General features: G+C 41.1%; 1 protein-coding gene across 1 annotated transcript in view; it reads left to right on the top strand.

Annotated features, from left to right (window-relative positions):
* The window catches only part of CUL3 (cullin 3), a 153,122-nt gene extending 130,672 nt beyond the window's left edge, over window positions 1–22,450 (top strand). Inside the window, exons 14-16 of the mRNA XM_040349053.1 lie at window positions 5,150–5,336; window positions 13,948–14,093; window positions 21,956–22,450. Of these exons, the coding sequence (XP_040204987.1) occupies window positions 5,150–5,336; window positions 13,948–14,093; window positions 21,956–22,087 (465 nt within the window). The 3' untranslated portion in view covers window positions 22,088–22,450. The remainder of the gene's footprint in view (window positions 1–5,149; window positions 5,337–13,947; window positions 14,094–21,955) is intronic.
* Window positions 22,451–25,616: the final 3,166 nt, after the last annotated feature.

The following is a 25,616-nucleotide window of genomic DNA, read 5'->3' as shown; positions in this document are numbered from 1 at the left end:
TTTAAATGTCCCAATTCACAAAAAGTTATAATTAATGACTTCTTTACTGTAAGAATAAAGACCAATGCATGCAGTGCCTCACGTAACCGCAAAACGAACACGTTAAGTGACCGTGAAGAAGCATGCTTTTCATGTGCTTCACTATATGGCACGCAACGCACAATTAGGAGCTGCAATACTTATACTTTCCATAGTGTTGTGTTCTGCTTTTACAGGGAACGCATGTTAGAGAACCAGTAAGTGTCCAAATAAAAAAATTCCAACAGTGTGTGAGTGAAAAAACGTATATAGCGCTACACATGCGAACTGAATCGCTTTATAAAACAGGAGTTTTATAAAGCACTAAAAGAAGTTGAAAAGTATGATCGCTCATCAAAACTTACTGTTGAAGAAGCCATCCTTGTTTATCCAGAGATCGTTAGTGATGTGGCCAGAATAGTTACTGCAATGCCACCCACCCAAGTCGGTGTCGAAAGATTATTTTCAGCCCTAAAAATAATAAAGTCTGACTTAAGAGCCTCTATGAAAGAGGATCTGGCAGAGGCAATTCTCTTCCTTAGAACTCTACATTGAATTGATTTGCATTTGCTAAGCCTAGAACTACATTTCAAGATTAATATAAACCATTTCTAGGTTTTGCAGATTTTGTTTTTGGTTCATTATAGATAAGCTTTGTTTTTGTTCTAAAACAACCAAATAATGTGGTTTGTATTTTTGAACTGGTAAAGATCCTGTTCCTGATGTTTATGCCTGCTGCTACTATCCAGTCACTTGATTGTTTTCATTGTGTTTGTCTTTTGCTTAAACTGTGCAATACAGTAGACTGTTGGCTTCCCAGCCAGTAGTCCTGTGGTAGGTTGCGTTTCTTTCACTCAAGGAATGTATAAAATACATTCGCATATTAATACAGAGGAGTCGGAGTCGGAAGTACATAACTGAGGAGTCGGAACATTTATCTACCGACTCCACAGCCCTGAATGAAACGCATAAATATTTGTCTCCTTGAATGTTTTATTGTTTGATTCCCATTGTTGTGTAACTGGGCTTTATAGACTGGAATTGGCAATTCTTTAATGGTAACTACAATAAGTTTTGTTTTTTTTTCCTTTTAACCACTTGCTTACTGGGCACTGCGTCGCTTTAACTGACAATTGCGCGGTCATGCAATGTGGCTCCCAAACAAAATTGACGCCCTTTTTTCCCCACAAATAGAGCTTTCTTTTGGTGGTATTTGATCACCTCTGTGGTTTTTATTTGTTGCGCTATAAACAAAAAAAGCAACAATTTTGAAAAAAAATTCAATATTTTTTACTTGTTGCTATAATAAATAGCCCAATTTAAAAAAAAATTTATAATAATTTTCTCAGTTTAGGTCGATACGTATTCTTCTACATATTTTTGGTAAAAAAAAATCGCAATAAGCGCTTACAAAATATGGGACAGAATTATTTATTATTATTATTATTATTATTTTTATTAAATTTTTTTACTAGTAATGGCGATCTGCGATTTTTTTTCTTTATTGGGACTGCGACATTAGGGCGGACACAATGCAATTATGTAGTGCGACCTGGTTTCTTTTTGGATTTGGTTTACATATTCTGTGGGACCGAAATCACGCTATAATGGCACCAGAGTAGCACAGGACCTTTTTCCAAATGCGTGGCGTACTACATTGATGTGAACGGGCACCTTTAAAAAATCTTGCAATTTCCATATTTTTTTTTTACTTTCAATAGATTTTTATTTTTCCAAATATAGAATACAATTACAGTATGACCAAAGGCCGTGTCTACAACATCAAAACATTCAACAAATAAGGCAAAATGTCAGCAACAAGGCCTCAACCGACTTCATATTGCCCGATTGTAGGCTGATTAAAGGAAATATACGAGCTTGCTAACAGGGGAAGGGGAGGAAAAAAAATGAATATAGTAGTCACTCGCTCAGGGGAGTCCTACCTGTCCCGGGCACCCCTAATGGGATCATTCTGTGCCCCGGCCAGGCCCCCCCCCCCCAATCCACCCCCTCCAATAAAAGCATACGTAAGAAAATTAGTGGGTTCGAATTTGACTTCAGTGCACTTCTAGCTCGTACTTACGATGTCAATTAGGCCTATAGTGTTGCCAAATTGTTTTTTTATAAAAAAACGAATATAAAACATTACCCTTAAGTCAAACAACTATCTTAAAAGGATAAGAGGTAGGAAAGAGAAAGAGAAGTGGGGGGAAGAGAAAAAGAAAGGGAAGGGAGCATGTGCCTAACTAGAGCTGGAGGATGCAGGTTGCCCAGGGTGTACCCCAGTATCTAGAGATAAACCACAGTGGGACGCCCATGGTTCCCATACAGCTTCAAATTTTTGTTTCGTTCCATATTTTTTTTTTTTTGTTCCATTGAATCACACTATTGTAAACCAGGCCTAAGAGAGCATGAGACCTCTCTATGGCTCATATATTGCTGGTTCTGAACAATGTGACATTGGCACTGTAAGCTTGTTGTATTGTATTTTGTGCTAGTACTGCGAATATGAGCATAACTGGGTTGAGAGGTAGGTTTTAAAGAGGACCTGTCACTTTGCCCTGAATAGACAAGCTAACAGGGTCTATTTAACTACTTGCTGACCATTTAACTGGGAAAATATGTCATTACTTTGCTTTTTAATACCCGGGCTATGGCTGCAGCTATATGCCATAACCCCAGTAGTACAATTTCCTGCAGCCTCCGCTCTTTCTAAAAAGTGATAAAAGCAACTGATTAGCTGCTGGATCACTTTTAGAACCATTGGGGTTGGGAGTGCCCCCACTTTCTAGTGGTTCCCTGGCTCATCATGGAACCAGAGAACCGATCTGGCGATTGTGACGGCTGGCCATGGAGATCAGCAGAGGAAAGCTGGCCTCTGCTCATATGACCTCGGAGGCCGGGAAATGATGTCATGATATCACTTCCGGTGTGTGGCCGATGCAAACCGGCCATTTTTTTTAGGCATTAGAATTTTTTTTTCTTTTATTAAAATGTTTTGTTTTTTAATGGTGCTTTTATATTGTAGAGGAGAGCTGTGGGGTCTTCTTGACCCCAGATCTCTTCCATAAAGAGGACAGGTCATGCCTTATTTCTATCACAAGGGATGTTTACATTCCTTGTGATGGGAATAAAAAAAATTGACAGTGTAAAAAGACCAATAACCGCCATTTTATTCTCTAGGGCCTCTGCTAAAAATATATATACAGTTTTGCTCATAGGTTTACATACCCTGCTAGAATTTTTTGATTTCTTGGCCATTTTTCAGAGAATATGAATAACGCAAAAACATTTTTCACTCATGGTTAGTGTTTGGCTGAAGCCATTTATTATCAATCAACAGTGTTTACTCTCTTAAATCATAATGTCAACAGGAGCTACCCAAATTACCGTGATCAAAAGTTTTCATTCCCCAGTTCTTAATACCGTGTATTGCCTCCTCTTTAACATCAATGACGGCTTGAAGTCTTTTCTGGTATTTGTTGATGAGGCTCTTTATCTTCTCAAATGGTAAAGCTGCCCATTCCTCTTGGCAAAAAGCCTCCAGTTCCTGTAAATTCTTGGGTGGTCTTGCATGAACTGCACATGTTGAGATCTCCCCAGAGTGGTTCAACGATATTGAGGTCAGGAGACTGAGACAGCCACTCCAAAACCTTAACTTTATTCTGCTGTAGCCAATGACAGGTCGACTTGGCCTTGTGTTTTGGATCATTGTCATGTTGAAATGTTTCTCCAGTATTTTTTGATACCATACTGCATTCACCTTGCCAACAATTTTGATCAAATTTCCTGTGCTTTTATAGCTCGCATATCCCCAAAACATCAGCGACCCACCTCCGTGTTTCACAGTATGAATGGTGTACCTTTCATCATTTGCCTTGTTGACTCCTCTCCAAATGTAGTGTTTAGGGCCAAAAAGCTCAATGTTGGGCTCGTCACGCCAAATGACTTTGTGCCAGAAGGTTTGAGGCTTGTCTCTGTGCTGTTTGGAGTATTGGAAGAGGGATACTTTGTGGCATTTGCATGGTAATGGCTTTCTTCTGGCGACCTGACTATGCAGCCCATTTTTTTTTTCAAGTGCCTCCTTATTGTGCATCTTGAAACGGCCACACCACGTTTTAAGAGAGTCCTGTATTTCATCTGAAGTTATTTGTGGATTTTTCTTTGCATCCCAAACAATTTTCCTGGTAGTTGTGGCTGAAATTTTGGTTTGTCTACCTGACCGTGGTTTTGGTAAAACAGAACCCCTAATTTTCCACTTCTTGGTTAGAATTTAAACACTGCTGATTGGCAATCTAATTTCCTTGGATATCTTTTTATATCTCTTTCCTGTTTTATACAGTTCAACTACATTTTCCTGCAGATCTATTTGACAACTCTTTTGTGTCCCCCATGACTCAGAATCCAGAAATGTCAGTGCAGCACTGGATTAAAGATGCAAGGGTCTTTCAAAAGTCCAGAAACTCATTGACCTTTTATATATATATATATATATATATATATATATATATATATATAATATATTTATATATACACACACACACACACACACACACACACACACACACACACTATATTACAAGATCACAGGTGAGGATGGTTACCTTTTTAATAGTCATTCAAACCCCTTTGTGTCAACTTGTGTGCATGTTATCAGGCCAAAATCTACAGGGTATGTAAACTTTTTTGCTCTGGGTCATTTGGGTAGTTTCTGTTGTGATTATGATTTAAAGAGTAAACACATTCGATTGCTAATAAATGGCTTCAGACAAACACCGACCATGAGTGAAAGAAATGTTTTTGTGTTATCATTCATATGCTCAAAAAAAAATGGCCAAGAAATCATAATTTCTGCCAGGGTATGTAAACTTATAAACACAACTGTGTGTGTTTAGGGATTCAAAGTACTTTTCTAGCAAAAACCCTGCTTTTTACTTGTAAACAAATTGTCAGAATACTGGTTTTCTGTAAAGTGGAAAAATAGGAAATATTGTTGATTGCCAATCTGCTTGAAGGACTTAAGGTTAATGGACTGACATATTGTTAAATGAAAAGTTTATCATAGTTTATGAATGCATATGTTGTATCTCATCACATAATCTATATATGTAAATGTCTCTCTTCTGCACAGGAAATCCAGCAAGAGACCGATATCCCAGAACGAGAGCTGGTGAGAGCACTGCAGTCTCTTGCCTGTGGAAAGCCTACTCAGAGAGTCCTCACAAAAGAGCCCAAATCAAAAGAAATAGAATGTGGTCACGTGTTCACTGTAAATGATCAATTCACTTCCAAATTGCATAGAGTTAAAATCCAAACAGGTGGGTAAAGCAGCACAAAGTAGAGGAAAACCTAAAAGCACGTGTTTGTTTCATCTCATTTAGCAATTGTTGTCATTGGAGATATCGTTTATCTTGTCTGTCTGGCAGCACTTTCTGATGGATATAATAGTACTTCAAAGATCCAAAACTCTGCTGCTGGTTAAAATACAACTTCCATCTTTGTGTCCTTCAGTTTGTCATTTCCAGTCTTAAATTTAAAAAGAAATTGTAGTGCTACCAAAAAGTGTAAAAAAAAAATAAATAAAGGCAAAATTATATATTTGGTGTGACCAAACAACCCCTTAGGGTATTGGCACTGCCTATTGGGGTTTAAGTACTATAATATAGTACAGTGATGCTCATACATTCATAATATAAATTCAATGAATAGGGATGGTGTGACCCCCTTATGTGCACTCTCTCTATACCATATAGGTGTCAAAACTGTTTAAAAAAACTGTCCCAATACAACAGTACAAATAAAAACTTCAAACAGGCATATCTTCTCTTTTGGACTTCATGCATGTATTCACTGCTCAAAAAAAAAAAAAATGAACACTTTAAAACACATCAAACCTCAATGGGGGGAAAAAATCATGCTGGACTATACTGATATAGACTTGGTAATGTGTTAGGAATGAAAGTATTTCCACATTGTTTGATGGAAGTGAAAGTGATCGACCTACAGAGGGCTGAATTCAAAGACACCTGAGTAGGAGTGTAGTAGGTGCCGGGCAGTGAACACAGGGCCTGACGTCCTCTAGTGGGCCCTGTACTCGCTGCCCGGCACCGTGCAACTCAATTGGCATTTGCCATTTAATGCCAGAATTGGAAGGACTGCCACTGGCGCCCTGTACTTTTCACAGATGAGCAGGTTCACCCTGAGAACATGTGACAGACATGAAAGGCTCTGGAGAAGCCGTGGAAAATGTTATGCTGCTTGTAACATCAATCAGCATGACCGGTTTGGTTGTGGGTCAGTGATGGTCTGGGGAGGCATATCCATGGAGGGACACAGACGTCTACAGGCTAGACAATGGCACCCTCATTGCTATTTGGTATCCGGATAAAATCCTTGGACCCATTGTCGGACCCTACGCTGGTGCAGTGCGTCCTGGATTTCTCTCTGTGCACGACAATGCCCGGCCTCATGTGGCAAGAGTATGCAGCCAGTTTCTGGAGGATGAAGGAATTGATCCTTTTGAATGGCTCCCACGCTTGCCTGACCTAAATCCAATGGAACACCTCAGACATTATGTTCTGGTCCATCTGATGCTGCCAGGTTGCACCTCCGTCTGTTCAGGAGCTTAGTGATGTCCTTGTTCAGATCTGGGAGAAAATACCCCAGGACTAGATTCGTTGTCTCATTAGGAGCATGCCCTGACGTTGTCAGGCTTGCATACAAGCACGTAGGGGCCTTATAAACTACTGAGGACCATTTTGAGTTTTGCAATTACATTTCAGCAAAATGGACTAGCCTGCTGGATCCTTTTTTTTTTTTTTTTTTTTGGTTTTCGTCTTTTAAATTCAGCCCATTAAACAATGTGGCATCCTTTAATTTCTAACACATTACCCAGTCCATATCAGTATAGATATCATGCATGATATTTTTCCCCATTTAAAGTGTTCCTTTAAAAAACATTTGAGCAGTGTATAATTGGCTGTCCAAAATCATGCAATCTTCCTTTTACATGAAAGTAAATAGGAGCAGACACCCTTGTGACAACTTCACCAGTATATCTAGCAGCTCACCTCCATCCATAGAACTACATTATACATAGGTCATAAGTGCTTTTGCACTTTTTATGTTGGGACCAACATATGAAATGGCTGCAGGTTCTAATGCAGATACTCTGAAAGATGACAACTCAAATGGCCACAACTCTTCATTTATCCACTTTTCCTAAAGAGGATATAAGATGCTCAAAAGGGCACAGAAGTAACCATTATCGTGTAATATGCATTAAACCTCCAAATTTATATCTAAACAAAAAATAAATAAAAGCACACACATTTTGATGTGCACAATGGCTAGTGTACTTGGATGTAAAAGCAAAAAAAGGACACTAGCCCGGTTTCCAGTCTCAGCTGACTTGTCTTTTCTACACCCCCCCCCCCCCCCCATGTAGTTTTTCTGACATTTTGGGTAATGCGTTTTACCTACTTTACGCATTTAATGAGCGTAAAATGTGGCCAAGTCAGTCATTACTAATATTTTAATGGAGTGGATGGCTTTCCTTTCCTGCAATGTGTTTGGGTTTGGTAGGGGATGTTATATATTCAAATATTTGGCCTCCTTATAAACCCAAGCACAGTTGGTGCAGGCTCAATGCTTTATAGAGCATGAACTCCCATGTTTCATACATGCCTCATTTGTATTGGGTTCACATTTCTTAAATTGCAATTATTGATTAGAGTGGGTAAGTGACATAGCAGTTATAAGTATTTGGCTAACTGGAGCTCTGCTTCATAAAGTTAACAACAAATAATAATTGTTGCCTTCCCAGACTGAGCCAAATCCTTCATTCATGCCTCAGACACAGTGGGAAGCTTTTAGCAAGAGCACAGTACAGTACTGTCATTCCAGAAAGCAGTGGGCAGGATTAGGTGTGCCCTGGTGCTGATTGAGAAAGCTACTGGCTTGTGCCACAGAAGTGACCATGCTGATGGCCAGGTTCCCTGCGATATTATCCACATGAATGCAGTGCAAGCAGGCACAGCCTGAAAGAATAATGCCTCGTTTCCACTGAGCGGTACGTTATTTTGGGTGTTTCCATTGTTAAAGTGTGCCATGAATATGGAATGGTTCGGTTAGGGCGGAGCTACAATACATTCCACTGATTGGTGGACACACTAGTAATTTTTTTTTAAACCCTGTATGGCCCCTGACGTTCCGACTTGCAGTGGAAATGCTCACCAGAATAGACCAGACCATTCTAACTGTACGGCTCCGCTCAGTGGAAACGAGGCATTGGTTCACATTTGGAACATGTTCCATGTCGTGGCCCCCCTCCATATTTAGGGTGCACCAACTGTCACACAGCTGTTTCATTCAGATTCCTGTGAATGAATAAACTAAGTACCATCTTCCACCATGGCAGATGTGGGTGTGCCCATATACACTTTTTTGTAGTCCACTGTCATGTCCTCAAGGCTTTCAAACAGAGACCCTACAGAGGTACGGACTGAAAGCCAGGGGACATGTCTGTAGGAGCCCACCTTGCACCCTACACTTGTGATCATCTGATCACAGATGCAATGCTTTCCAGGCTCCTGCAGGAAAAAAATAAATGCACATTTGTTTGCAAAAAGTGTGCATTTGTTTTTTATGAAGGTGAATTTAGCCTTTAATGAGAGAGGCAACATCACTGGCAGTCTTCAACCACTATTGAGACTTTACAGGTGGGCTAGAAGAAATATGCATGTGTACCTTTTGCATAATTTTTTGAGCCATGAGAGGCCATAGTTCTGCTTTAAGTCAATATTCCCCTCCTTGGCATTCATGAAACTAGAGAGCCTGGTTAAAGGGAGGAGAATAAGCCTTTCAAAAGAGCCTTTTTCTGAAAGTTTTGTGGAATGAGTTTAATGTCCAGTGTGAGCTCCACCTACTCTATAGGGGTTTTTGCCATTGAAATTGGCTTTTCATGTATTCTCTTATAGAAGTGTTTAAGTTTGTCAGCAGAGACAAAATAATTGACTATTAACAAATTCTGCAAGACCTCCAGTCCTCATTTTTGAGTTCAGTTGGGTTGAACTGTGACATCAACTTGTTTCAAGGAGTGACTGGTTGCTGATGAGGGTTTGGATGCATGGCTACTGCATGTGTCAATTGGCTCAGATTACAGTAATATACTCCCTTTGTGCACTCCTATGGACTACAAGTAGAACGTATTAGAAATGCAATTTCAGTGGAGGCTGAATAAAGCAAACTTATCCCACCTTTTTAACTGTTTTCACAAAATAGATTCAGGGCATGCTTTGAATGTAACTGTTAATAGTGTGCTTATGTTGGCTCCCAAGCAAGCAGTCAAGCCATCAAATGACTGGCGTTCTAGCTGATTTCATATGCAGCACCATGGCAACTGCAGATCAGAGGCTAAGAGGGCAGCTTCATTGGATGTAAAGGATAGGAGGGATTCACTCTGCTTTTAAAGTTGAGAACAAATCTATAAATGGACAACTTTGCCGATGCCTGAAAATTTCAGATATGATGAAAGACAATTGGGCTGCTTGTAAAAAAAAAGTCATTGACCCAGAGAAAGTATGCAAAAAAAAAAAGCTTGGCCTTAAGGTGGTTGTAACTATTCAAAGCAGTGTGTAATAGTTTGCAATTGTCTCAATTAAGAGCACTAAGGCTACTTTCACACTGAGGTGCTTTGCAGACGCTATAGCGCTAAAAATAGTGCCTGGAAAGCGCCCTGAAAGAGCCTCTTTTACTCCAATGTGAAAGCCTGAGGGCTTTCACACTGGAGTGGTACGCTGGCAGGACGGTAAAGTCCTGCTAGCGCATCTTTGAGGCGCCGTAGGAGCGGTGAATAAAGCGCCCCTGCCCATTGAAATCAACGAGCAGCGCCGTCGAACTACAGTAGGTGTTTGTGATATTGTGCTTTTAGCACGACAGCGTCGCGCTGATACTCGGCGACAGGGTGCCGAGATCTCGTCGACATCTCACACTCACTGGAATAGTGACAGCACATCCCAGCAAGCGCGTCATAGAAGCGACGGGAGATCCGACTTGGATTCCCGCCAATTCTACACGTGTGCGGCGTTTGTTATGAATCCTGAGGGGGAAGTCCCCGCCGGATTTTAAATAAAAATCCGGCATGGGTCCCCCCCTCAGGAGCATACCGGGCCCTTAGGTCTGTTATGGGTTGTAAGGAGAGCCCCCTACGCCGGAAAAAACGGCGTAGGGGGTCCCCCTACAATCCATACCAGACCCGTATCCAAAGCACGCTACCCGGCCAGCCAGGAAGGGAGTGGGGACGAGCGAGCGCCCCCCCCCTCCTGAGCCGTACCAGGCTGCATGCCCTCAACATGGGGGGGTTGGGTGCTCTGGGGCAGGGGGGCGCACTGCGGCCCCCCCCACCTCAGAGCACCCTGTCCCCATGTTGATGAGGACAGGGCCCCTTCCCGACAACCCTGGCCGTTGGTTGTCGGGGTATGCGGGCGGGAGGCTTATCGGAATCTGGGAGCCCCCTTTAATAAGGGGGCCCCCAGATACCGGCCCCCCACCCTAAGTGAATGAGTATGGGGTACATCGTACCCCTACCCATTCACCTGCAAGAAAAGTGGTAAAAACACAAATAAACCACACAGTGTATTAAAATATTTTATTTTTCTGCTCCGGAGGCCGTCCCCTGTCTTCTTTATTAGCTCTTTTACCAGGGGGGGCTTCTTCTTTGACGTCTTCGGGTGGGTGGGGGCCGCCGTCTGGTTCTCTTCCACCGCCGGGGGGGGGTGGCTTTTAAAAAAGCCCCCACCCCCCCGGCGGGTTTCCTCCGGCGTCTTCGGCGGGGCTCTTCTTCTTCCGCTATCCCGACGGGTCTTCTCAACTCTCCGGGGTTCTCCTTCTGTCTTCGCCGCTCTCCGTTGTTGACTCGGCGCACCCCGGTTCTTCGTCTCGCTGTCCGGTGTCTTCTTCCGTGCTGTACGTCTTCTCCTTCCGTGCTGTGATGAGTTCTTCTTCCGTGCTGTGACGTCATGTTCTTCACTTCTCTCCTTCTCCCGATGTTGACACGCCGGTCCTCCTCGCTGAAATGACGGAATGCGCGCCTTGCATCGGACCTATATAGGCCTCACAGTCCCATCATGCTCTGTACCTACCCATGTGATACCTACCACGTGGTAGGTATCACATGGGTAGGTACAGAGCATGATGGGACTGTGAGGCCTATATAGGTCCGATGCAAGGCGCGCATCCGTCATTTCAGCGAGGAGGACCGGCGTGTCAACATCGGGAGAAGGAGAGAAGTGAAGAACATGACGTCACAGCACGGAAGAAGAAGACGTACAGCACGGAAGAAGACACCGGACAGCGAGACGAAGAACCGGGGTGCGCCGAGTCAACAACGGAGAGCGGCGAAGACAGAAGGAGAACCCCGGAGAGTTGAGAAGACCCGTCGGGATAGCGGAAGAAGAAGAGCCCCGCCGAAGACGCCGGAGGAAACCCGCCGGGGGGGTGGGGGCTTTTATAAAAGCCACCCCCCCCCGGCGGTGGAAGAGAACCAGACGGCGGCCCCCACCCACCCGAAGACGTCAAAGAAGAAGCCCCCCCTGGTAAAAGAGCTAATAAAGAAGACAGGGGGCGGCCTCCGGAGCAGAAAAATAAAATATTTTAATACACTGTGTGGTTTATTTGTGTTTTTACCACTTTTCTTGCAGGTGAATGGGTAGGGGTACGATGTACCCCATACTCATTCACTTAGGGTGGGGGGCCGGTATCTGGGGGCCCCCTTATTAAAGGGGGCTCCCAGATTCCGATAAGCCTCCCGCCCGCATACCCCGACAACCAACGGCCAGGGTTGTCGGGAAGGGGCCCTGTCCTCATCAACATGGGGACAGGGTGCTCTGAGGTGGGGGGGGCCGCAGTGCGCCCCCCTGCCCCAGAGCACCCAACCCCCCCATGTTGAGGGCATGCAGCCTGGTACGGCTCAGGGGGGGGGGGGGGGGCGCTCGCTCGTCCCCACTCCCTTCCTGGCTGGCCGGGTAGCGTGCTTTGGATACGGGTCTGGTATGGATTGTAGGGGGACCCCCTACGCCGTTTTTTCCGGCGTAGGGGGGCTCTCCTTACAACCCATAACAGACCTAAGGGCCCGGTATGCTCCTGAGGGGGGACCCATGCCGGATTTTTATTTAAAATCCGGCGGGGACTTCCCCTTCAGGATTCATAACAAACGCTGCACACGTGTAGAATTGGCGGGAATCCAAGTCGGATCTCCCGTCGCTTCTATGACGGCTCTGTCTCCATCGCGGCAAGCCAGCTCGGCGCTGGCTCCCGCGATGGGGCTCGTAGGTGCTCAATCTCGCTGAGAAAGAGAGCGAGATTGACACAAAATCGGGTTCACCTACTGTAGCAGTAATTTGCCGGCGGTTTTAACCCTTTTTCGGGGGTTAAAAGTCATGGTAGCAGCCTATTGGCGCTCAAAAACGACGGTAAAGTGCCGCTAAAAATGGTAAAAGTAACTTAGGTATAAGTTCTGTCTGCTGCTTCATTCCTCTATCAGCATGATTAACATCCGACACCAAGAGAAAAATGGTGACGGTGGAGGGACCTCCAGCCTATTGACAGCCTCAGTTCTGTTACTGTGAGAATGGGGGGGGGGGTGTCCCTTCCCTTTTCTTCCCTTCCCTTCCATCAGCTCTCAGAGCTCTCCTCACTGAGCTCTACAAAGTGTAACTTAGACCGCTCAGACAGCTTTATAAATTAAGCACTTTGAGCAGATGAAGAGAAGACTGCAGATAAGCAGGTGCATTTTATGGAGGTGATTGGTTTCATCTCTGTATCACCTGAGGATAGGCACTTCAATAGGTATATGTAAAGGTTTACAACCACTTAACAGGTTTTACTTGGCTGTCTGCTTTTTAATGGCCAGTGACTCGCAAAATAGTGAAGTCAGGATCAGAATGACAATTTCACCACCATTAAAATGTCTGCATCATTAAATATAAGTCGGCAGAATTTTTCTTTAACAGTTACTTAGGGCCTATTCACACCTTAGCATTTTCAGCTCGTAAAACGCTCATCTTTAAAGTTCCAAAACGCCCAACAACATGGTGACCTTTTGACCTGTACTAATTCATGGTAAAAACGTAGGACTTTCCACCTGAAAACTATGCGCTCAGGTGTGAATGCAGCCTAAGTTACTTTAGTAGTACAAGATTGCCCTCCTGTGAACGTTCTTTGAATTTGCAATTTTATAATTATTGTACTTCACAACAATTCTTTTTGCATTGGCAACATTGGCCTGTTTTTCCATTTTTTTTTTTTTTTTGCAGCTTTTTGTATCAATATATGGGTAAAGGTATCAAATACCACAACTGCAAAATATTTGATATAATAATTTAAGAGGAATGTTTATCTTTCATTAATTACACTAAATGGGCTGCACGATCAGTAATATGCTTTGAGCTTTGCAATTTGATTTTGTTCCTCTAGTGGTAAAAGGGAGCACTACATCACTAATACATGCCCGTCAAAATGCATATGTATGCACTAGTTTCTTGCTGAAAAAGCAATGAAAATAGAGCTGCTTTGGCAATTTTTTGGGGGTTCACGGTTTGTTTCATTTAGGTTTTGACCTTTTTAAAGGGCTTTCTGTGTATAAAAGGACTAGGGATAGAATGTAAGAAATCTACTTCATGTCACGTGTAAATGATTAGACTCCAGACTTTCATGGCATGTGTTGGTGAAAGGGACACACTATAAAACGTTGGTAACGCAAATCTGTTGGAAACTGGATTTGTGTTTTTTTTTTTTTTTTTTTTTTTTATCTTTATTTGGATTTACATTTGAAATGTGATTTGGTTGTAGAGCTTACACATTTTAAATGGTCATTGGATAATTTTATTCCTTGCCATTTAACTGAGACTGATATATAATTTACTTTTGCAGTGGCTGCCAAACAAGGTGAATCAGACCCTGAAAGAAAGGAGACCCAGAAGAAGGTTGATGACGACAGAAAGCATGAGATAGAAGCTGCTATAGTCCGGATTATGAAATCTAGAAAGAAAATGCAGCACAATGTATTAGTAGCAGAGGTAACACTGAATAACTTTTTTCTTTTTTTTTTATTATTTTATACTGTTCTCATATTAAAAACCAATATCACAGCCCTTTGTTCCTTATAAAGAGGAACATAACTTTAGAAGGTGTGATTAAAAAAAACGAGCAAGAGAGTTGCTGCTGAGCGGCACAAAGATGACCTCACTAAATTTGGAATGCCATTTAAGGCTGCTATAGGGTTTGCCGGTGTCTGACACAGCTAGCAGGTGTCTGCATCCAAAGAGCTCTTCCCGCCCAGGCTCCTGTGTTTTGCACCTACACGGGGCTTAAGTGATGGACGTAGGAGTGCAATACTGACATCGGGCCTAATGCATCATGAGCAGCCTCAATCAACTGACAAACAAAATAGATAAGAAGCAGCTGGGTCCAAAGAGCTAAGGGTTACTGGAAATGTCATCTTTAAAAAAAAAAAAGGAAATTATATCAATGATGTTGGCCTGTAGCACACAGCTTCAAATATGTGGTGTGAATTAAAACCTGTTGGGTGAACAAATAGATTCAATACAAATTCATATGGAGGCTTGACTGCAATAATCCCCAGCATTTAAAAAGATGCCAGAGACCCACTGTACATTAAGGCAATATCAAAAAGTATGAGTGTAAAGCAATTGCAGCAAAGAAAAATGTAAAAAAAATAAAATAAAGTGGATATAAAGTCTGCACACCCCTGAGACAAAAAAATAATAATTTCAGAACTTTTTCCACCTTTTTAATGTGACCTATAAACTAAAACTCAGTTGAACAACAAACTGAAATCTTTTAGGTGGAGAGAAGTAAAACTAAAATAATATGGTTGCATAAGGGTGCACACCCTTAAACTAATACTTTGTTGAAGCACCTTTTGATTTTATTACAGCACTCAGTCTTTTTGGGTATGAGCAATATTGGCATGGCACATCTCGACTTGGCAATATTTGCTCACTCCAAATCCGATTGCGAGGGCATCTCCTGTGCACAGTCCTCTTCAGATCACCCCATGGATTTATCATCAATTTATTTTGATTAGTTTCAGCCCTAATAGTTTCCATTATGTTGTGCTGAACTCAAACTTTTTTTTTTTTTTACTAAATTCCTACATCTGAGCTTTTTATGTGAGGGTACTTCTTTTCCTCCTTCCAAGGAAATATATATTTTTTTAGTTCTGTTCTTCCTTGGAAGATACGTGGACTCCGTTCTCTGTTCTCCAACAAATTAAATTCCCCTAACTGGCAATCTTCCTTACCATGGTTTATGGATATTCTGCTTCCACTTTTACATTTTAACTGATGGGACATGGTTTATCTGATATCCCTTCCCTGAAAATCAAGGGAAATCAATACAAGTCAGTTGAGCAAGGTATTGGCCATTACCTTGCAAACATTTTGTTGACCACTTTTGCAGTTGGTCTAAGTTCTCTGCTACTTGCTATTTATTATGGTATTTGCTAGGTTGTCCTTTAGTTTCTTGGGGTCTATTGCCCTTCAAATAACCATTTCCCCCTATTTTTCGTGGTGCTTTTCCTGATGGTAGCAAGTTTCATAATCTCGTTTTTTCATTGGTCTCTTCTAGCAATTATTCTTTGGATACTCTTTTTTTTTTTTTTTTTAATTTTATTTATTTTAGTGAGATTTACACATACAGTGGACATAAAGTCTCTACTCACCCCTGTTAAAATGTCAGGTTTCTGTGATGTAAAAAAAGTGAGACAACGATAAATAATTTCAGAACTTTTTCTCCACCTTTTTAATATGACCTAAAAACTGTACAACTCAGTTGAACAAACTGAAATATGTTCGGTGGAGGGAAGTAAAATTAAATAAAATATGGTTGCATAAGTGTGCACACCCTTCAACTAATACCCATAGTGCTCATGAAAGTCTTTAAAAATGTAATTCTGGATAGTCTGTTCAGTCGAGTATTGCCTTGTGAAAACATAACCGTGTCTGTATCCAGATAATGCTCCTTCAAAGTCTGTGCAAAGTTATTGACATCAGTTCTAGTAGCTGAAAAAATCTAAATCATGTGTGAGTGCCAAATTTAGACCTTGTGAGAGTACACCAAGTGCTTCAGGTAATAAAACCTGATCAGACAGATTCAAGACATTGAGGATAAACATGTGGGTTTGAAACAACAACTTTTTTTTCCCACCTTCTCGTTCTATTCTTAACGTTTTTATCTCTTAAGGTTCAAGTAATTGAAAGGGTGAACGAACCAATAAGGAGGGATTTTTTATTTATTTTTTGTCCTCTCATATGTATGAGAGATGTATGCTGCATATTCAAACTGGATACTCTGATCCCCAAGGGCCTGAACCATAAGTGGGACATCACTCATTATTATGTCGAACACCTTCTCTGTGTTCACCCCCTCCTTTCTTCTCCCCCACCCCCCTTAACTTCCCCCTTTTCCTTTTCCCAATTGTGCAGTCTGAGCTTGAGGCTAACACCATTGACATTATTTCCTATAATCCTCAGCTCTTTTGTCTATTGATTGAGGTGACTTAAAAGGCATAAAGATGGACATCAGTATTGTACTCCCACATCTACGACAAAGCCCTGTGAGTGGGGTGAAGTGCATCCGTGGGGGGAGTGGCCAGGGCTGTAGCTGCATCTAGCCGCCTCGTATTCGGGCCATGTGTGCAACACCCAACGGTTGCTTCTGGTCACTAAATCTCATCCCGTCGTGAGACTAGCATTCAGAGCCAGCAGATATACAGCTATGTGCCTAGGCACACTTGCATACCAGGTAATGCACTGCTTTTTGTTTCCCTGAAGGATTTGAAACTAGGTGTGAGCGTGCCTAGGCATACTTGCATACTGGCTTTTTTCCCCAGAAAGAATAGAAGGTACATTTTCAGTGTACTGCTTTGACTCATTTAGCACTTCTAGATGTTTACTATAACATAGCAAGTCTTTATTTTTGAAGTTCAGGCCTGCTTTTATACGTGCCGGATGGCCATAGTCTCATTTGAAGTCCCACCCAATTAGGTTTTAAATTTAGCAATTTAAACTCCATATTCTTCCTGCTTTTATAACCATTACATAGCTCTGCTACTTGAAGATGTTTAAACTTTTCCACTACATTCACAAGGATAATTGGCTCTGAATGCAGAAATGTCTTTCTGTGTTGTGTAATCACTCAATGTGTAATGACATGTGGACTAATGTGGCCTCTGTCAGCCTGTCATTCATCTGTATTGGCTTCCTGGCCGCAGCTATTCGCATATACCTTTTGATTCCTGCCATTTAAAGAGTTGATTCTTTACAGCAGGTATCTGCTGTTGGTTGCTAAACATCCATGTGAAGCCCTATTCTTTACTCATTCTCTCCTGAAAATTCATACTTGAACAGTGTGGAACCAAATTTAATGAAAATAAAAAAAGTCCCCAGATGGAAGTGGTTTCTTAGTACTGAGATTTTGATACACAGCATATATTCCAAGACTTTGCATGTTGGACTTGTGATCTGCGTGAAAACATTTGCAAGTCTTGCATTACATATTAATATACAGTCAACGAAAAAAAGTATTTGGTCCCCTGCTGATTTTTGTACGTTTTTTTTTTTTTTTTTTTTGTTTGTTTTTTTTTTCCCCACTGACCAAGAAATAATCAGTCTGAAATTTTAATGGTTGGTTTATTTTAACAGCGAGAGACAGAATAGCAAAAATTTCCAGAAAAACACATTTCAAAAAAGTTATACATTGATTTGCATTTTAATGAGTGAAGTATTTAAGATCCCCTATCAATCAGCTGATTTCTGTCTCTCGGGTGTCTTCTATACAGGTAACGAGCTGAGATTAGGAGCACTCTTGGAGGACCCCTTTCACACTGAGGCAGATTTCAGGCGTTTTGGTGCTAGAAATAGCGCCTGTAAAGCGCCTGAAAACTGCCTCCCATTCATTACAATGGGTGCTTTCACACCCATGTGGTGCGCTTGCGGGACATTTTGAAAAGTTCTGCAAGCAGCATCTTTGTGGGTGCTGTATACAGCGCTTTCAAACTGCCCCTGCCCATTGCACTAAATGAGCAGCGTTTCTGAAGCGCCTAAAAAGCGTTTCAAAACTCCCTTTTTGGGGGTTTTAAAAGCACCCTGCTAGTGGCCAAAAAGTGTAGCTTAAACCAGTGCTAAAGTGCCGCTAAAAGGAGTGGCGTTTAGCAAGAACGTGACCGCAGCCCCAGTGTGAAAGGTCTTAAAGGGAGTGCTCATAATCTTAGCTTGTTACCTGTATAAAAGAAGCAATTAATCAGATTCCAATCCCTCCACCATGGCCAAGACCAAAGAGCTGTACAGGGATATTGGGGACAAAATTGTAGACCTACACAAGGCTGGAATGAGCTACAAGACCATCGCCAAGCAGCTTGGTGAGAGGGTGACAACAGTTGGTGCGATTTGCAAATGAAAGAAAAACAAAATAACTGTCAATCTCCCTCTGTCTGGGGCTCCATGCAAGATCTCACCTTGTGGAGTTTCAATGGTCATGAGAAGGGTGAGGAATCGGCCCAGAACTACATGGGAGTATCTTGTCAATGATCTCAAGGTAGTAGGAACCATAGTCACCAAGAAAACAATTGGTAACACGCTACGCCGTGAGGAACTGAAATCCTGCAGTGTCCGCGAGGTCCCTCTGCTCAAGAAACCACATGTACAGGCCCATCTAAAATGTGTTAATAAATATCTCAATGATTCATGGCAGAACTGGGTAAAAGTGTTGTGGTCAGACACGACCAAAATCAAGCTCTTTGGCCTCAACTCGCCGTGTTTGGAGGAGGAGGAATACTACCCATGACCCCAAGAACACCATCCCCACCGTCAAACATTGAGGTGGAAACATGCTTTGGGGGTGTTTTTCTGATAAGGGGACAGGACAACTTCACTGCATCAAAGGGGACGATGGGCAGGGCCATATCAAATTTTGGGTGAGAACCTCCTTCCCTCAGCCAGGGCATTGAAAATGGGCCGTGGATGGTTATTCCAGCATGACAACAACTCAAAACACACAGCCAAGGCAACAAAAGAGTGGCTCAAGAAGAAGCACATTAAGGTCCTGGAGTGGCCTAGCCAGTCTCCAGGCCTTAATCCCCATAGAAAATATGTAGAGGGAGCTGAAGGTTCGAGTTACCAAACATCAGCCTCGAAACCTTAATGACTTGGTGAGGATCTGCAAAGAGAAGTGGGACAAAATCCCTCCGGTGTTTGCAAACCTGGTGGCCAACTACCAGAAACGTCTGACCCCTGTGATTGCCAACAAGGGTATGGCTACCAAGTACAAAGTCATGTTTTGCAAAGGGGTCAGATACTTGTTTCACTCATTAAAATACAAATCCATTCATAACTTTTTTTAAATGCTTTTTTCTGTTTTTTTTTTTTTGTAGTTATTCTGTCTTTCGCTGTTAAAATAAACCTACCATTGAAATTATAGATCATTTCTTTGTCAGCGGGCAAATGTACAAAATCTATAAAAACAGGGTGCAATCAGCGCAAATATATAGATCAAAAAATGATGATATTAAAGTGTATTTATGTGATACAGACCCCCAGGGTTCAGATCACTGGTAAAGCCAGCTGAACACTAAGGGAAATTCGCAAAAATCCTAAACAAGTAAAAAATAAAATAGAAAAAGTGCAGCGCAAAACTCAAAAATATAAATGATACTGGTATACTCAAACACCAATACCATAAGTGTGAATATGAATATATATAAAAAAAAAAAATATATATTAAAAATTAAATACAATTCAAACAAACAGTCCAAAAGTCCATAAGTGTCAGAAGATGAGTGAATTAAACGAAAATAAATCTCCACCACGTGACAATCCACCAAATTTGAAGTGATCCCTCCACCGTTGTAGATGGCTACTCTCACCTTCATATATGGACCACTGAGTTAACAGATGGTCAATAAAGCAAATCAAATACGCAGGCCATGAACAGGAACCAGGCTGATGTATTAGATCCTCATAAGACAACCAAACCGCAAAGGACAGGTGCATGTAAAGAGATAATCACAGACTAAGTGCTCACTGTTGCAATGTGTGGATTTATTCTTTAAAAGAAGCAAAAGTCAGGCTACTCACATTTGGCCAGACAAAAAACGGCATGAAGTAACAATCTTTAGGAATGAACAGCAGATGAGCGACGTGATGTTTCAGGCTCCTAAACCACCGGACGCGTTACGTTATATCAACTTCCCGCTGAGGGAAGGAGTAGCCATCTACAACGGTGGAGGGATCACTTCAAATTTGGTGGATTGTCACGTGGTGGAGATTTATTTTCGTTTAATTCACTCATCTTCTGACACTTATGGACTGTTTGTTTGAATTGTATTTAATTTTTAATATTTTATTTTTTTATTTTTTTTATATTCATATTCACAAATGTACAAAATCAACAGGGGAGCAAAACTTTTTTTCCCCTCACTGTATTGCGAAAATAGTACGGCTCAAACCAATGGTAACGAAAATGCCCATAGAAACCAGATCCCAGCTGTGAAAGGCCGTGAATAGTTTTTATGGATGTTTATTGCATGCTCAGATATGGATGAATTCCTTCTGCAAAAAAGAACCAGCATAACTTGGTGGTTCTAAAGCCTTTAAGTTTTTTTTACTTCAATGTATTCTATGCATTAAAAGTATGACATTGACCAAACCTTTTTGCATCCAGCATTGTTTTCCATAATTAATACAGAATCAGACCTCGATTTTTAATTCAATAGAAAATGTTAAACAAATGAAAATGGCATGGACAAACATGATGGGATCCTAATGTTTTTTTGCATAGCATTTAAAAAGTAAATCACTGCAAGTGATTTCTGTATCCTTTTTATGAGACCCTTATGAGACATTTTTTGTTTCTCTTAGCTGTGTTATGGGCTATTTTTCTATTGGAGGACCCATGACCAGCATCTGAGACACAACAATGGACAGTATATTTTGTGCCAGAATTCCTTGATCTTGACTATTTATTGTGCCCTGTACCCCATGCTAGATGCAGCAAAGAAGCTGTAAACCAAAGCCAAGCCTCTTCCATGTTTCATAAAGTAGGGCAAAATGTTTTGTTCTTTGATGGCCTTATTTTTATTTTATTTTTTGCTGAACTGAAAGGAGTTGTAAAGGAAAATGTTTTTTCACCTTAATGCAATCTATGCATTAAGGTGAAAAAACATCTGCTGCTTGTGTTTGGAGTTAAGCTTGTATCCATTCTCTTCTGATCTTCTCAGACAACTATCTTCTTTGGTTATTGTGGTGCACACAATAATACCAAACAGTGACACATTTTTTCATTAAATAGCTGACTAGTTACAAAATTTCAGTTGTGGTAATAAGTACAGAAAAGTCACTATTATCCACCTATTATCTCTTCTAGGGGTACCACCAAATCTGTCTAGGCCATTTTAGAATAACTTTGTAGAATATCAATTTATCTCTCTTCACACTTTTCTTCACATGTTTTTTTCACTGACCTACCAAAGGCATGCTGGTATACATGGGACAGTTGCTTTTCATTTCATATATTTTTGGGAGGAATGAAGCCTTGTTTCAATAAGCTGTAAGCTTGCCCACAAATTTGTCAGATGTTTGTACGTTAATTTCGTACATTAGGAAAAACTGGGTAATGTAATATTTTGTTTTACGTTTCGCTGGTAGTTCATCTTTGGGACAAGCTTACAAGTGATCTAATTTCTTCTTCCAGTCCAAGCAACTGATCTCCCGAAAGTCTGTCCTGATCAATGAACTATTAGTGTCATGTACATTGCTTTTGTTACTAGTGGACTAATATGCACCAGTCACCTTTTGCAAAGTAAATAACTTTCTCGTTATGGTTTGATTTGAATATTTTTTTTCTTTTTCTATTTTTTTAGGTAACACAGCAACTGAAGGCCAGATTCCTTCCAAGCCCAGTTGTTATTAAAAAGCGCATTGAAGGACTTATTGAACGGGAATATTTAGCACGAACACCTGAAGATCGCAAAGTGTACACTTACGTAGCATAAAAAGTGCGTTTTGCAAATGAAATTACTCTTGGACTTCATACCCCTTCGCATGGACTGGGAAGTTCTTTTAAATCATTACACGGTTACGAACGCCATCTATTAAATTACAATACGTGTTCTAGAACATGCACAACATGCCTACAAGAATTTTCAACATCCAATTTCCCTCGGGGGGCCTTTGTAGATATCATTTATACAGTTCCTTTGTGGAATTGTTAACACCCAGAATTTTCTTTCTCTCAATTACTGTATGGAAAGAACAGGAACACCAAAAAAAGAGAAAATAATAAAAAAAACTAATTTAGGAAATTCAAATCGCGTTAATAAAAATGTGGGGATTTTATTCCCTCCCCCCAAAAGTTAGTGGTGGTGTAAGTCTGTTTATGTTCATATATTTTTTATTTTTTGTCAACTTTTTTTTTTTCTTTATATTTTAAATGAGATTATTTTCTCATGGTTTGCAGTTCTGCTTAAAGGTATAAAAAAGTTTATTTTTATTAACAAGGGGAATGTCATTGCAATAATAATTTTGGATGTGGGTTACTGTCTTATTTGATATAAAATTGGGTAAGCTTGATGCATGGATGGCTTTGACCTAAAGAAACGAGATGTATTAATATATTTTTCTTTCCTAAGTGTACGCAGGATATGGAAACGGCCACTTGACTTTTGTTTGTATTAGGCCCGAAACTAATCGATTATGAAATTAATCGATTACAATTTTCATAATCGATTAATCAGCCAGTAACATAATGGGGTTAAACCTAAAATTAGCCCTTTATAGCACAAAAAAAGCAAATTGCTACTGTAAATATTACTTTCACTGTCCCACAGTAAAAACATGAACCCCTTACAGTAGCGTTTATTTGCTCTTTTTGTACGTATTTTTGTTTTTTTTAACCCCATTATGTTACTAAACATCTCAGGCCTGGGTTCACACCTCTGTGCTTTTTGCAGAATCACACTACAGTTCATTTACATGTTTTCTTATGGGACACGTTAACATCCATGATTTTTTTTCAGCTGCTGCGTATTTGGAAAGGGAAATGACTTTTTAAAGCAAAACTTTGCCATTTTGTTTTTATTGGTTCAATATACTTCAATGGAGAAGCTGCAGAAAAGCATGTAATGTGTTTTTGCAATCTGCCCAACAACAAATTGGGCCAATTTTTTTTAAAAAATGCCATTTTTTTTTTTAAGGCTGTTATCCGATTAATGGAAACAATAATCTGCCAACTAATCGATTATGAAAATAATCGTTAGTTGCAGCCCTAGTTTGTATGCTCTTATTTGTGCTGTTTGCAAAAGTCAAGGATCTTTTGGTGCTACAGTGTGCTTGAAGGCTAAAAATGTTTCAGTACTAGGTGGCCACTAGGGTTGTCTGCATCTTGCTGGTGATGCAATTCCTCACTTGAGTTGACCCAGTTGCTTTTTGTTCTCCATATTTTGGCAAATATGATTTTGTAAGACGGGGTAGTAAAATCAGCTTTGTAAAGTATTACCTTCTTATGTTATATGATTTTTTTTTTTTTATTATTATTCCCCAATAGGAATTTTTAATTTTGCTGGCTGACACATTTCCTGTCTCTCGTGATGCTGCTGGTGAGGGATCACAAAGATGCACTTAGTGTATTTTGTTTTCTGCAGATAACCATAGTTTCTCAAACTTTTCATTAGGACCTACTATCCAAGCATGTTTTATTTCTTCTCACAGAGCTCTAGCTGTTGCTTAGTCTGCTTGTGTGTAACCGGAATAAACCAACTATGCAGTGTTGACGAGGCTTGAACATGTAGAACCTGTAATATAGAGCAGGGGTGCCCAACCAGTGGCCCGGGGGCCACATGTAGCCAGCAGAGCCCTCTGATGTGGCCCATGACCTACTGTTCTGGGATGGCAGGCTGGCAAGCACAGATTAGAATTGCCACCCTAGAGCATCAGTGTTGTGAATAAAGCCAGAGGTTGAGGAAGCAAGTGGCTTCGGAGCAGAGCCACATAAGCTTATGTTTCCTGTATAGCGCCAGCTCCTGTCACAGGTGGAGTGATACCAAATGCACTCTGCCTGGGATAGCATCATTCGGCGATATCGTGGAATGGAAGACTGTTATTTAAGTCAAATTTATTGCTAAAATCTGTGTATATTTGGACATTTCTTTTCTGCAAGGGTTACTGGGCTGTTTTCAAACTGACTAGCAGGTGCAGTGCACCTGTAGGTTACCTGGGCTTGAGCCATAGACATTGGTTATTACCTGCAGGTTTGGTGCGCTTTTAGAAAGTGATCCACACTTGCAGGCTTTAATAGAAGTATTTGGCAAAGTGCAGCTAACCCACATAAAAGCCACAGATGCACTGTGCTGCACCTGCGGTGTGGGTAAACTGCAGCACATTCATGTAAAAGCAGCCATGAGCCCCTACCCTGTTTCTCCGAAAATAAGCCCTACCCCGAAAATAAGACCTAGCGTGAGTTTCTGGGATGGCTGCAATATAAGCCCTACCCAAAAATAAGCCCTAGTTAAAGTCCTTGTAAAAACATGTAATCCGTTCTGTAAAAAGATTATATAATGTGCAGTGTGTCTCCCTTTTGTAACTTCATTGTGGAAAATACCTTATTTACAGCACTGCTGGGTGCTCACGTGACCTGCCGGAGCTCTTCTCCTCTCCTCCCGGTTGATGTCAGCTGTTTTTTTTTTCCAATAAAACTTTATTAAGCCCCTACCCACTGCAGTATTTAGAGTGGGGCTGACGTCATTGGGGATCTTGGTCCCTCCCTCTGCAGTATTTGAGCTCCAGCGGGTCACGTGAGCGGCAAGCGGCACCGTAAATAAGGTATTTTCCACAATAATGTTACACAAGGAGACACACTGCACATATTATCTTTTTACAGAATGGATTACATCATTTTATAAGGTCTTTAAACAAAGAATTATTTTTGGGATTACAGAATTTCACAATGCTGACTCCAGAGCAGACAGGGGGAGAAACTTTTTTGTACATACCATAAATAAATAAGACATCCCCTGAAAATAAGCCCTAGTGTGTGTTTTTTTAGCCAGAATTAATAGAAGACCTGGTCTTATTTTCGGGGAAACACGGTATCACACAAAATGTCTGACCCAGTCGGATCTTCCATTCACCTCTATAGAGCGACAGCTGTAAACAAACCTGTGTTGGTTTAGACCCGCCTACCTTCAATACAAACTGCTAAAAAAAAAACAGAAGGGGGTCCGTCCCCTTCCGTCTGGGCGGATCGAATACCCTGTAGAATAGTGGGCGGAGTCTGCACTGCATATGGTCCTGTAATCTCATTGTGGCCAGCAATTGGTTAGCAAGTTGCTTAAGTGGCTCCTGCTCTTCAAAAGGTTTGGCACCTCTGGTATAGAGGAAAAACTATTCATTGACAAAATTGGGGCTTTCTATAGTAGTAGCTTCTTCCCACTAGCTATTTTAGTAAGAATGGTATAAAAACTCAGCTAGACCAGATATCATTAGTTGTGTAAAAAAAAAGTGGGATTTTAACTGTACCTCCTGAAG

This window comes from Rana temporaria, chromosome 4, assembly GCF_905171775.1.
Source record: "Rana temporaria chromosome 4, aRanTem1.1, whole genome shotgun sequence".
NCBI classification, from domain to species: Eukaryota; Metazoa; Chordata; class Amphibia; order Anura; family Ranidae; genus Rana; species Rana temporaria.
This window is presented reverse-complemented; position numbering and strand designations above follow the sequence as displayed.